Genomic DNA, 14,318 nt, shown 5'->3' with positions numbered 1-14,318 from the left:
ACATTGGACGTTTGCTGAAACCTCTCCAGCTGGTGATGTGAGGAAAAAAGTAGTAGAGGAGCTCTGACGCAAAGCAGAGCAAGATGTATGTTTGCTAAATGGATGAAGGCACCAAACGGAACCACTACTGCTAGTTTTGTGGCAGCTCAAGAAATCATCAAACGGGGGAAGCCATCCACAGATGGAGAATATGTGAAAGAATGTTTCATTACAACATCTGAGCACCTCTTCGGCGATTTTAAAAACAAAGATGAAATACTTAAAAAAATTAGAGAAATGTCATTATCTGCGACGACTGTAAGGGACAGAACTATTAAGATGGCCACAGACGTAAACAGCCAGCAGGTTAGTGACATTAGATCAGCACCAGGTTTTTCTATTGCCTGCGATGAGACATTGCTCAGATTGCCTTACTCGGCAGATACGCTAATGATCAAGGTAATGATATTGTTATTGCCACTCAAAGGACAAACTCGGGGCAAAGATATTGCATCTGCTGTCACTGAACGTCTGATACAAAAAGATATTGACATCAACAGAATAATTTCTGTAAAAAGCAACAGAGGGTCCTGTGGCACCTTTAAGACTAACAGAGGTATTGGAGCATAAGCTTTCGTGGGTGAATGCCCACTTCATCAGACGCAAGACTTCATCAGACGCAGACCTCTGTTAGTCTTAAAGGTGCCACAGGACCCTCTGTTGCTTTTTACAGATTCAGACTAACACGGCTACCCCTCTGATACCAGAGTAATTTCTACTGCTACAGATGGAGCACCAAGCATGAAGGGGGCACACAAAGGTTTCGTTTCTTTACTTAAAAAAGAAGTATGGAGCATGATGTAATTTCATTTCACTGCATAATCCACCAGAGGGCACTGTGTGCACAAACCTTTTCCAGAGGAAATCTCAAAAGTAATGGAAATGGTCATGTAGATTGTTAACAAAATAATGGCAAGTGCTCTCAACAGGCATACGCAGCATATGCACCCAAAAATTTGGTGCACCCTCACTGGCAGTGGCTTGGACTCCTCTCCTCTCCAGCCCCTCCCTCGTGCTGGGCCAGCAGGCTTCTCCCCAACCCAACTCCCTGACCCCTCCCCTCTGCCCACTTCCTCCTCAGCCAGCCAGCTGAGGGCTCTGGGAAAAGAGCAGGGGGAGAAGGCGAATACCCAGAGGCTGGGAAGAGAGGCGGGGAGCTGAGCTGGGGTGGGGGTAGAGGTAGGCACAGGACTTCGGGGAGTGGGAGGAGGAGGAACCGGGCTGGGGATGGTTGGGGGGAGCCAGGCAAAGCTGGGAACAGAGCGGGGGGAAACCTGGAGGCTGAGAAGAGAGGGAGCAGCCAAGCTCATGGGGATAGAATAGTGCACTGGACTTCAGGGAACAGGGTGACGGAGGAGGAAGTGGGCTGGGGATTGCTGCGGGAAGCTGGGCTGGGAAGGGAAGAGAGCAGGGGTGGGGGCTTCTTTGTCTGGCAAGCAGCAAACACGCTAGGACCTCCTGGGGAGCAAGCTGGTGGGCCCTGGGGAGAGCAGCTGTTCCGAGCAGCCCCACACTGTACCTGCACCTCTCCCCTCTTCTGCCCCGCCAGCAACTCCCTGCAATCTCTCTCCTAGTCTCCTTTTCACTCTGCCTCCCTCTCTGAAGTTTAAGACCAGACACCGAGGATCCCCTTTGGACCGTCACCTTTTCCTCTCCTCCCGTGCCCAGCAGGGATCAGCAGTAGCGGGCTGGGAGGAGGGAGAGGCGCCCACACAACCTGGCTGGGAAGGAGGGAAAGTTAAAAGAAGGTGGTATTTGCTTTTCCTGGCTATTCGCAATATTCCAGTGTCAACAGGAGGAAACTGACACTAAAACAAGAGGAGGAGGGGGGTGTACCTGGAGCAGAAAAGCAGCAATCAGGGCTGCAGAATGCAAGGGAGGGAGCGACCTCGTAGCTGGGCAGGAAGATGAACTCGCACTTGACAAGGCTGGAGTAGCTGAAAACTTTTATTTAGGGAAAAGGGACAGGATTTTTTTTCCTTGTGGCTCCAAGTATCTCCGGGGCTCTCTCTCAAGCTGGTAGCATTTTGAATGAGGGAGAGTTCTAAACAGTGCCGAGTTGAGTGGGATTTTAAAGGTCCCTTCAAGAATGCAGCACCTTCTTCCTCACCCATGGGAAAGACCTTTAAAAACAGCCTTAAATAATCCAAAACAAGAGCCACTGTTCAAATGAGACTTGGCAGTTTATGGCTCCAGCCCCACTGTTGAAGCACTGTTGAAACTGTGTGCTGAATTATACCCAGTACAATCCCACTGAGCTGTGTGTGACAACCAGGTGTGTAAATCAGGGGAAAAGACTGGTGCCTGACTATAATTCCTTTTCTTATTAAACTGCACATCCCAAGCACCCCTTTACTTTTCAGGATTAGAGGGAATTGCTCTGTTATAGGGAGAATGAAAGGCAATTTGGGAGTTGATGGCCCAGAGCAGTGGCAGGCAAGGGCCTGGATGAAGGCTGGACTCAGCCATAAGTATCAGCTATTTCTTTTTTGTCATTCAAAAGGGTTTTGGGTCATGGCTGACATCCCGGCCTTACCAACTCTTACCATGTGGCACCTTAGAGACTAACAAATTTATTAGAGCATAAGCTTTCGTGGACTACAGCCCACTTCTTCGGATGCATATAGAATGGAACATATATTGAGGAGATATATATACACACATACAGAGAGCATAAACAGGTGGGAGTTGTCTTACCAACTCTGAGAGGCCAATTAATTAGGAGAAAAAAAGCCAAGCTCTAAGATATAACCGTATTTGCTCCAATCCCTCGGATAGAGACAAGCACCTACAAGATCTCTATCAAGCATTCTTAAAACTACAATACCCACCTGCTGAAGTGAAAAAACAGATTGACAGAGCCAGACGAGTACCCAGAAGTCACCTCCTACAAGACAGGCCCAACAAAGAAAATAACAGACCACCACTAGCTGTCACCTTCAGCCCCCAACTTAAACCTCTCCAGCGCATCATCAGAGATCTACAACCTATCCTGAAAGATGATCCTTTACTCTCACAGATCTTGGGAGACAGACCTGTCCTCGCTTACAGACAACCCCCCAACCTAAAGCAAATACTCACCAGCAACCACACATCACTGAACAAAACCACTAACCCAGGAACCTATCCTTGTAACAAACCCTGATACCAACTCTGTCCACATATCTATTCAAGTGACATCATCATAGGACCTAATCACATCAGCCATACTATCAGGGGCTCGTTCACCTGCACATCTACCAATGTGATATATGCCATCATGTGCCAGCAATGCCCCTCTGCCATGTACATTGGCCAAACCGGACAGTCTCTACGCAAAAGAATTAATGGACACAAATCTGACATCAGGAATCAAAATACTCAAAAACCAGTGGGAGAACACTTTAACCTGTCTGGTCATTCAGTGACAGACCTGCGGGTGGCTATATTACAACAGAAAAACTTCAAAAACAGACTCCAACGAGAGACTGCTGAGCTGGAATTGATATGCAAACTAGACACAATCAACTCCGGATTGAATAAGGACTGGGAATGGCTGAGCCATTACAAACACTGAATCTATCTCCCCTTGTAAGTATTCTCACACTTCTTATCAAACTGTCTGTACTGGGCTATCTTGATTATCACTTCAAAAGTTTTTTTTTCCTCCTAATTAATTGGCCTCTCAGAGTTGGTAAGACAACTCCCACCTGTTTATGCTCTCTGTATGTGTGTATATATATATATATATATATATATATATATATATATATATATATATATATATCTCCTCAATATATGTTCCATTCTATATGCATCCGAAGAAGTGGGCTGTAGTCCACAAAAGCTTATGCTCTAATAAATTTGTTAGTCTCTAAGGTGCCACAAGTACTCCTGTTCTTTAAACAAATGACTGTGACATTGACGTTAGGTTCGTTGCAGAAACATCATCAAAATGCAAGCTGCATTTGCTGACTGATTTCACAAGTTCAGAAGGGAAAAAGCCACTTTGTCATTTCTGTTGAAACCACTTGAAGCTGAAACTTCTGCATTGAATTTTTCAGCATTTGTGGGACTCAATCGAGCAGAATTTGAACTTGAATTAGCGGACTTGCAAGACAAGGATTTATGGAATTCAAAACTGAAAGAACTTGTCACTGATCTTGTCCACTGAAAATCTGGAAAGGCAGAAATCCACCCTAAGGCTACAACACAAGTCATCTGAAATAGATGACCTTAAACGGCAAAACCAGATTATATTCAACATTTGGAATTGCCTACCGGATACATACAGTCTGCTGAAGAAATATGCCATTTGGCCGCTCTCAATCTTCAGTTCAACGTACTTCTGTGAACAAGTGTTTTCCAACATGAATTTCATCAAAAACAAACTGAGGAGCCAAATACAAGATGTTAGTCTTGAGTCCTGCTTGAAAATGAAAATCACGACATATTCACCAAACATTGAGCAACTCTCTAAAGATGTCCAACAGCAGAAGTCACATTAAAAGTATTGGTGAGTTATAATAACTTTAATATGTTCCATTATTATTAGTTGATAAATTCTAACTCTACAAGTAGCTTTGTGTGTGATGCAGTTCTCAAAATATTTTGGTCAAAAACAAAAAAATGGCTCCTCTTCTTTGAAAATTGCCAACCCCTGATCTAGTCTGACCTCCTGCATAACACACAACAGAGCACTTCCATATTGCTTCCTGTTTGAGCGAGATTTTCTAAAAGATACAAACATCCACTCTTGATTTTAAAATATCCAATAATGGGGCAATCCACCACAACCCTTGGTGAACTATTCCACTGGTTAATTACCCTCACCATTAAAAATGTGTACCTTATTTTGGGTATTAAGGCACCTAAAAAACAATCACTTTTGAAAATCTTGACCACTATTTAAGCACTTACAACGCATTGTAGTCCCTAAGCAGACGGGTACAAGACATGTTAATAGACCCAGAGGTGGTTCTGTGTCACACTATTTGGGTTTAAGTAGTTTTTTTAGTGGGTGACATTTTCACTGATGTATATCAGTGTTTTGGGCCTCAGTGAAGATATTGAATGTAAAGAATCTTCTCTGCAATTAGGAAGAGAAAATAAAGCACAGAATGGTTAATTCTCTTCTTCTGCTATGAAGGACTCAGCATTGTGTGTGCTATGAATTGGTTTAACAGTACAGCTTTGCCATAGAAAACTCAATATAGTAACATTCCTGGTATGGACTATTTTCCTAATTCTGTCAGCTGGATTTTCACAGAGTTACAATGCAATAAACTCAAATACTGGAACAGAAGAAAGGGAAATGTACACATTCTGTCAAGAATTGTTTTCTAAAATGAAACGCAACACTGACAGAATGCAGGGGACTCAGAAGAAATATAGCCAAGCCCTCTGAGCCAACATTACATTCTGAAAAGAAGGGGCCAAAACCAAGGGAAGGGATACCAGTGGTATAGAGAAGTTCAAACTCGGATCCAAGCCCTGGATAAGATGGCTCAAGATATTTAAGTATGAACTGTATAGTTATTGAGCACATTAATATCCAGGAGTGGAAGCGCTGATGGCAATACAAGTTTTACCTGATTAAGGACTGGAAGATTTGACCCTCCAACTTTAAAAAAAAAAAAAAATAAGAGGAAGAGCTGCCCAGAGCTCCTGTACCTGTTTATTTTCCTTTCTTGCCTGCAGTGGCCCTGATATACTTCAGAAGTCTAAGTTTTTTCTCAACTTAGAATGTGGAATTTTCTTTGTGTTTGGTTTTAAATAACCTCATGTAAGAGCTGCAACTCAACCGATAGTGCAGTGGTCCCCAACCTTTTTGTGTGGCGGGCGCTGGACAACTAGCTGCCGAGGTTAGTGGTTGCTGGACAAGCAGCCGCCGAGAAGCGGCAACGCCAGGAAGCATTGCCGCCGAAATGCCGCTGATTTTCGGCAGCTGCTTGTCCGGCAGCCAGTAGGCGGATGCACATAGATGCCCCGGCACGCGCCATGGCACCGCCTTGGGGACCACTGCCGTAGTGTTTTTCTTAAAAGCCTTCTGGAAAGTAACTGGTCTTTAAATAGAAATGAAAGCAGTATTGCTAACTCATAATTTTGTCATGACTCTCATAAACTGTTTTTCTTAAGACCCCCAGCTCCCAGAGTCAAGTGGCTATGTGATGATTTCAGCTGTCATTCTTAAAGAAAAAGTTAGTTTCTAGCTGTTGTGGCTTTGGAGAAAACTTCAAAATGTGACCCCAGTGCACCATAAAGGCTCAAAAAGCAGAAGGCAAATAAAAAGAACATCAAATGTATTACTTTTACATAATCTCATGATTTTTGGTGAGTCTGACTCATGATTTTTGAACATCTGGGGTTGGCAATACTGTGAAAGTAACTTAAAAGTGTCAGTTTCTAGTCTATTATTTGTAGTGGGGTAACACCCCTAGAGCCCCAGGCAAGTGCAGTATAAACTCACGGGGCCTTGCCCTAGTAGGAGGTTTCCAAAAGTTAAATGATCTATTCTAAGCTTGGTGAACTACATAAAGTAAATAGCCTAAATCTAGATTTCTTTCTACATTTGTTTCAATTGTTGTATTCAAGAGTAAGAATATACTTTAAAATTTTAAACCTAACCAGTGTCCCTTAAGTGACATGATACAAGATGTCAGAACACGTTAGAGTACTAGAGATTCTTATGTATACATAGTCAGCTAATTTCTATATTTTCTTCACACACACCAAAAAAAAAAAACACTAGAGTTTTCAGTTGCCTAAGTAGCCCCTGAATCACAGTTAAAGTTGCATCCTCCAACCAAAATCTGAAATGGTGCCCCTCGTCATGGGCCCATGCTGCTATACTTACTCCAGTTGACGGTCTCATTTTAATTGCTTCACATGACACATGTAAAACAAAAACAAACAAAAAAGACAACCCACATCCCTTTTATTTTTGCTCAGTCTAGGAGGAATCAAGAAGGGAGAAGAGCCTGGCCTGATGTGCTAATATCGCTGCTACATGGGGTATATGGGTTTAGGTCTTTAGCTCTCCAGGCCAGCAATGCATGAATGAAGGGGCAGTAGCTTAGCTCCTAAAGAAAGGCCATCTCAAGCATCCTCCTTTTACCTGATTCAGGAATGAGATCTTTGTAGTGGGGAATGTAGAGGGGAAAACGGTCATCTTGAATTGGCTAATCTCCCCACTGAAAATAAAGTTGCATAGCCAATTAGAATACCTAAGGGAGTAAAGGCTCTGAAGGTTACTTGTATTTTGTCAGCCAAGCACTCAAAGGAAATTCCTTGGAGTTTCCTTCAAGTAGTTTTGAAGTGACATCATAGGTTATAAGTAATATTAGTGACTTCCCAGCAGCCTTTTGTCTATATCTTAAGTTGTTGAAACACACACTGAAGAAATAAATCATATACACTCATTCTATAGTGTGGGGGGGGGGGGGGTGAGAGAGAAATATAGAATACAATCTTGGCCAATAGGGGGAGTACTTCTGGAGCAATGCTTCCCTTTTCCACGTTTTTCAGCTGCAATCATTGAATCAAAATCCCTAGCAGTGCCTGCAGAGCTCCTGACATTAAACGACTTAATATACTAATGAAGATAGATGAATGTCTATAACTTCAAAGTGAATTTTGTGTGTTGGTGCAGGGCTAATAAACAGTGGAAATGAAGCCTTCTGTTTATCCATAGCACAGGTACAATCTGGGCAGTGCAAGTTTCCACACAGTGCCCTGCCTCAAAACCCCTTACCCAGAGGGATCACTGATCTCTAGGGCCTACTGGATAGCGTGGTCCCCATACTGACTTGATGACTCTTCCAACAAGGATGCCAGTTGGTGTAATATTTAATGTGAATACCTGCCCACTAGCCACTGAGAAGCAGTTGTTAAATGGCAATGACTTTCAGCCTCTGCTGACCAAGCTTTTTGTGAACACACTAATTTGGGGTGCAGATCCCATGACTAATTCCACACTAATCAGTTCCATTAACTTGATTGGGACCAATCATGTGAGTTAAGGGTTTGCAGAATCTGCATTAGATTTTGAAAGTGGCATAAAATTTAGGGAATGACCTTTATACTTGTATTTAGTGGCATTTATGGAAAAACTGAAAAAGAGAAATCTTAGGGGTCTGTTAGCTAACTCTGAAAATGTCAGCCACTTTGAGTTGCCTGTATTTGGTCCTAATTAAAATTCCATTTGCTACATACTGAGCATGGAGCACAGTGAGCATTTAGGTGAGAATCACATGCAAGATCAGGTCAGGCAATGGCTAAAGGACAAATTCTGTGTACACAACTTCTAAAGACTTCAGTCTCCTGGGTTGTCGAATAGATCTTTGCTCTTGGGCACAGGGATTGTCTTTTTGTTCTGTGTTTGTACAGAACCTAGCACAGAGGGGTCCTGGTCTGCCACTAGGGCTCTTAGGTGCTAGCATGAATACAAAGAGAGAATCATATTTCACCAGCACTACATTCACACAAACAGAAGATGGAGAGTGCACCACATACTGGGTCAGCAAGGCAGTCTAGTGGCAACATGCTGCATTACCATTTCAGAGATGCAAGTTCATGTCCCACTTCCTCCCCCCTCAGCTGGCAGCACTGAAGAGTATGTTCGGTCCCAGGAACAAGCCCCGCTGCAATTCCTCTAACTGCCTCAGAGGGGCATTGTCTTGTACCTGAGGAAGCCATTTCCAGCTCTCCTCACAGAGGATGCCTACTGAAGACAAGAAGTTTGGTTCTGCCAGTTTAAAGAATTAGTACATACATTTCATCAACTGGTGCAACAGAAACTGATTTTAAATGGGAGTGGAGGGTAAATTGGGTGTGTTAAAAGAAGTCACAACCCAAAAATATATTTGAAAATGGCGAAGTGATTCCACAACAGAATGTAGAGAGCTACCGCCACCTCGGGATAGAAACTGACAAGCATGTTACATAGAGACCACTCTGCTAACTGTACAATAGAACACATTTTCTGTATTTTAATTCCCTGTATTTATTACTAGGGGTATTTGTATGCAAACAGGATCTCTGCCTCTTAAGAGTCCACTAGAGCTTGCTGCTCATTCCCCCCTTGAAATAATAACTGGCAATGTGCAAAATCAAAGTCTTCTCCTCAAAAGACTAATGGGAGTCACAAGTATAGAACATTAGGATTTCAGGTGAGGATTAAGCAGCAGAAGCACGGCTCTTACATAAGTGAAATCCTGGTTTTCCATGTAAATTTTACTAGCAATTAAAGAAGATGGGGGAGGGGAGGAGTGGACATTAATCTCCCTAGACATTTCACAGAAATACACCTCATTTTATTTTTTATGTTGAAAGACTGAATGGTTATCAGCGTTCTCCAGAAAACATTCAAGAGAGGCCAGATGTTTTCCTTGCAACAGATATGTGGGTTGTTTTTTTGTTTTTAAAGGAAAAAAAAAAGAAGAGGTAAAGATTTGCTTGCACAGAGAGCTTATGATGGATGTCAGTTATATGGGATAAGTTGTTCAAGGACTAGTCATCCAAGTAGAATTATAACTTCTACAATGCACCAAGGTCAGCAAACTGTAAGGCAAATGGCAAAGGAGATATCGGCTGACTACATTAAGCATTTCTTAAATTTTTCTAAGATTTAATAAAAGTGAATTTTAATAAAAAAATTAATTCCCAGTTTCCTATTCTTCACTGATTTGAGCTAGGTTTCAAATCTGTTCTTCCCTCCATGTAAACCACACACACAGAGCAAGATTTCCCCAGATGCATGCCTAGTAGTAATACCTAGTTCCTATATAGCACTTTTCATCTGTAGTTCTCAAAGCGCATTGCAGAGGAGGTCAGTATCATTATCCCCATTTTACCCAGGGGAAGCGACTTCCCAAGGTCACCCTGCAGGCTAGTGGCAGAACCATAAATAGAACCCAGGTCTCCCAAGTCCCAGTCCAGTGGTCTATCCTAGGCCATGCTGCTTTCAGTGATTTCAATGCCAGAATCACACACATTTTGTTTTACAAATACAACACTTGGGCTGCAAAGACAGGATATAATTATTTATTCAGTGCAATATAGTCTAGTTTGCAGCTCTGCCCAAGAGCTAACAGATGTCAGCATGACCTACATGGTCGCACCAATTAAATGGCTAAAGACTTCCTAGCAAACAACTGTATAATATTTTTTTAAAGGGGAGGAAGGGTCTGGTCACCAGTGATCTAGTGTTCAGTTCTCTGCATGGCCTTATGTGGGATCCAGGTTCCATTTCCTCATCTCTGGATTCTTGGGCTGGCCCAGGTAGAGTGCACCAAGCTGGTAACACTTCAGCCCTTTGATGGCATTCTCTCTCACCATTCAGCAACATTGTAGCCACCAGTTATGAAGCAGTGCTGATAGGCTTTGAAGCAAGTCACAAACATGGATTATTTGGAGCACAGCGGTCTCTTTTCTCCCCCTGGGAATACCAATCCAAATGAAGTGTCCTCACTTATCCCTTTCCCTCACCTCCACCCATCTGCTTCCCTTCCTTACCTCCCTTTTGCTGGAAAGGATCCTTCCAAGGTCACTTCTGTTGCATTCATCCACTTGCCTCACCTAAGAGCTCAAAGCATAACCATACAGAGCTCTGAGGGGCTTCCCCAGCTCAGAGGCACCCCAGCACCGCGAAACTCAGAGACTGGTCTATGACACTCGCAATCTCTATAGCGGGGTGGCCAAACTTACTGACCCGCATAAGACAATCTTCAGAAGTTCAGGAGCCAGAGCTTGGGGCTTCAGCCCAGCTGGAGGCACCTGCCGGGGCTCAGAGCTTCAGCCCTGGCTGGTAGATGGAAATTAGAGGAGTCGGTGGGGGGGAGGGGGGGGGGGGCTCCACAAGTCGCACTTTAACTATAAAAGAGCTCGCAAGCCATGGTTTGGCCACCCCTGCTATATAGCATGCAGGCAACTCCAAGGTAACAGACAGACACGGTGCTCCTATCAGCAACACACTCAGACAGGAGAGATGTGGAGTATCACTTTCATACAAAATACCGGAAAAGCAACTGAGCGGCAGGGACAAAGGAAGAGTCAGCTCAGAAGGGGAATAGAACAAGCAAAAGAATAAGGATGGGGTGAAGGGAAGGAAGAAGATGTGGTGGGAATAAAGGTTTTGAACTGATACTAAGGGACACTATTACATTCCATAGGCCCCAAAGGGTACTTTCTTTCTCTCTACCCATTTTATTTTCCAATAGCCTCCAATAACAAAAAGTCCAAAACAGTTTTAACATATCCACACCAGGCTGGGCAAACTAACAACTAAACCAGGTCTCTAGATCTCTTGTAAACACAGAAGCGTGCCCACGGCCTTTGGGAGAGGCAGAACTTCCACCATTCCCATTACGCCACTGCCCCTGCTCACCACTCCTCAGGATAGCCCAGCGGGGTAGGGCTTATGGGTGAAAGGCATAAAACATAGATTGGGGAAAGAAGGGCAGTGATTAGATCATCAGGAACCTGGACTCTGACAGAGATGGGGTTGTGTCCCCTATTGAGTTTCCAAAGGGTGAAAAGTGCCAGGAAGTGGGGGGGGGGGGGGGGGGGAAGAGAGATTCTCTCTTACCTGTCAAAAGGGGCTGGAAAGTTGGAATCTCTTGCAATTTTATCACATCAGGATCGTTGCTTACATTCCGTGAGGTCTGTGTTCCCGGAGCCACCACCACAATATCATCCATTTTAGCTCGTTGCTTGGCTGGAGAAGGAGATGCTGTAGGGAAAAATAAGTAAATCAAACATTTAAATGAATAAAGGAGGTACAGTGCTAACACTATCACTACTGATCTGCTTCCTCCTTTGCCAAGAAAGCATGACTGTGGTGTGTGCAGTCTGCCTATAATAAGGTTTTCTGTAGCAGCCACCACTGGAGTACCTAGATGTCTCCCAGGTAAGTGAAATGGACTTCACTGTGCTCTTCTACTTTCCCTGGTTATAAGAGGTTCTGTTTGATAGATATAGATCACATACACACACACTTTTATATTGGGTTATATCACATTCAGCATTATTCCAGGGTTTTTTAATGCTGAACAAAGAATATTTGTTACTTAAAAATAGATTGAGCTATCAGAAAGTAACTGCTGTGGGCCATTTCAAACCTTCACTTAGACCCAGAAATGCTACACTTCTTAAAATTTTAGAGCATTACCATCAACTTAAATTTGGCCCAAAATTTTAATGTTATTAAAAACAAGCCAAAGAACAACAAATATTTTCATTAACACATACCGCGCCCCCGCTCTTCCCCCCCTAGACAGTTGAGGACTTTGTTTCAAACAAGTGAACAATCCCCTGCACCATTTGAAACTCAAAATATTGTAGCCTAAAGAATCTTACAGTGGCATGAACAAAAGTGAAACTGACTTGTTAATGTTCACTCCCTAAAGAAATGTAAAAAAGTACATATAAAACACACACACAGGCAAATACAGCATTTTTATATTTCTTTCATTTTTAATAATCTAAAGGGCTTATTAGTAATACAAGTAAAGATATTTTTGACAACACATGATTTTGAAGGCGACACTATCCCAGTACATTTAGGGCTTTTTAAAATCCTCAAAATATTTCCTGCTACAGTCACTTTCTGCAGTTAACTGGATGTACATGGTGTTTCAGCTATTTGTTTTAAATTAATGCTGTTACTCATTGTGATGAAAATTAGATAAAACAAACTCTACTGAAGTCTCTCTCTCCAGGAATCTTGGCTGGGGCTAAAGCTCCTCCATCCTCCCATGGCCATCTGATTAGCATGCAACACAGCTAGAGAGATGAAGTGTGCAAACAAGACACTCTGTAGCCATGTTGCCTGCAGTATTCCCCCACTCTCCTGAGACACATCTGCCAGTATACACAATATGATTACTAACATGCAGGGATAAAGTTAGACAGATGTTTCTCTCCCTCTGGTCAGACCACAAAATTTCCTCTTCACTGACCCTCCACTCATTTAATCTTTTGCAGCATGAATGTAATGCTGATCCTCACCTTCAAGACTCTGAACAACATCTCTGCTTCTCTTCCCATATTTTAGCCCTAACAAATATTTTAGTATTCTTCTGCCTTGCCACCCCTGGGGATCAAACAGTCTCCCACCTCTTGTCTACAAGTTACCCACGCTCTCATCATCCTGATCCTTCCATACACAGACGCGTCTTCACAATCACCCACTACAACAGGAATAAGAGGAAGAACTAGAGCAACATATACAAGCTGCTTTCTGCAGGGAAAAAACCTGCACACAGACCCATAAGGCTCCACCATCAAATGCTATTTTCCCTTACTATAGAAATTGTGTCTTGTCCCCCTTGCTGTCAATTTGTTGCATCCCTGAGACATGTATAAGCAGGGGCTGTCATTTTAGTCTCCTGTAAAACACCATGCAAACACGTAGGGCTCAGTAATACATACAATCATCCAGCCACGTATTCACAATGAATACACAAAAATCCCTGCCACTCCTAACCACCAGCACTGCCCAACTCACCCCAGAAATCCAGACTGCACACAAGAGCTCATGCTGCTGCCACCCCCTCCCCCCCTGACTGGTGGGTTATGACGGTAGCAGAGGGGTGAGAGATGGCGGTGAGGGGGGGACACAGAGAGACCGACCTGAAGTGCTCAGATCATTTGGCCGGTTCTCAGCTTCTGCACTTTGCTCAGCTCCCATGGTGGCTGGTGCTGCGCTGGAGGATTCTCCCTAGGACCTCTTCGCTGCTGGAAATCCCCCACCCACTCCTTTCCCCGGGGGGAAGCAAGGGCAGCAACCTGCCCTGGAAACCAAGCACCTGCCACTGCACTGCAAGCCAGCCTCCCCCCGCCCGCGGGCCTTTAACTGCTGTAGCCACAGGGCTCTCCCTCTGGGCCTGCTGACTAGGGAGAAGGGGATGCAGTGCATACACAGCCCCTTAGACTCCACACCCAACAGAAAGCGCCTCCCAACTCCCTCCTGCTGCAGCTGGTGCCGCCTGTGTGGGAATAAATGTATGCAGGCTGCAGAGAGATGGCTTCCGGGCTCCAGCAGCCAGCCAGCTAAGAGGATGTTTCTGTTCCTGGGTCAGGAGGAGGCCTCGCCCATGCAGTAGATGGGAGGAGGGAGATCTCAGTGGCTCAGTTTTAAAGGGCCAGCTTCATTGCCTCATATCATACAGCAGCGATATTATTATCCTTACCCTCGGCTGGGGTTTTGTTTGTTTGTTTGTTTTTGAGTGAGGGGCTTTTGAGCAGGAAAATAGTGATAACAAGCATCTCGCCTGCCACATGCACTGAGAGAGAAAAGG

The 14,318-nt window shown here is 43.9% G+C and overlaps 1 protein-coding gene across 1 annotated transcript in view; it reads right to left on the bottom strand.

The window, feature by feature from the left end:
* BORCS5 (BLOC-1 related complex subunit 5) overlaps positions 1 to 14,116 on the bottom strand; it is a 116,459-nt gene extending 102,343 nt beyond the window's left edge. Inside the window, exons 1-2 of the mRNA XM_005290081.3 lie at positions 13,651 to 14,116; positions 11,606 to 11,749 (exon numbers count right to left, since the gene is read on the bottom strand). Of these exons, the coding sequence (XP_005290138.1) occupies positions 11,606 to 11,749; positions 13,651 to 13,708 (202 nt within the window). The 5' untranslated portion in view covers positions 13,709 to 14,116. The remainder of the gene's footprint in view (positions 1 to 11,605; positions 11,750 to 13,650) is intronic.
* Positions 14,117 to 14,318: the final 202 nt, after the last annotated feature.

This window comes from Chrysemys picta, chromosome 1, assembly GCF_011386835.1.
Source record: "Chrysemys picta bellii isolate R12L10 chromosome 1, ASM1138683v2, whole genome shotgun sequence".
Taxonomy (NCBI): domain Eukaryota; kingdom Metazoa; phylum Chordata; order Testudines; family Emydidae; genus Chrysemys; species Chrysemys picta.
Note: the sequence above shows the minus strand (reverse complement) of the source record. Positions and strands in the feature narration are given on the sequence as shown.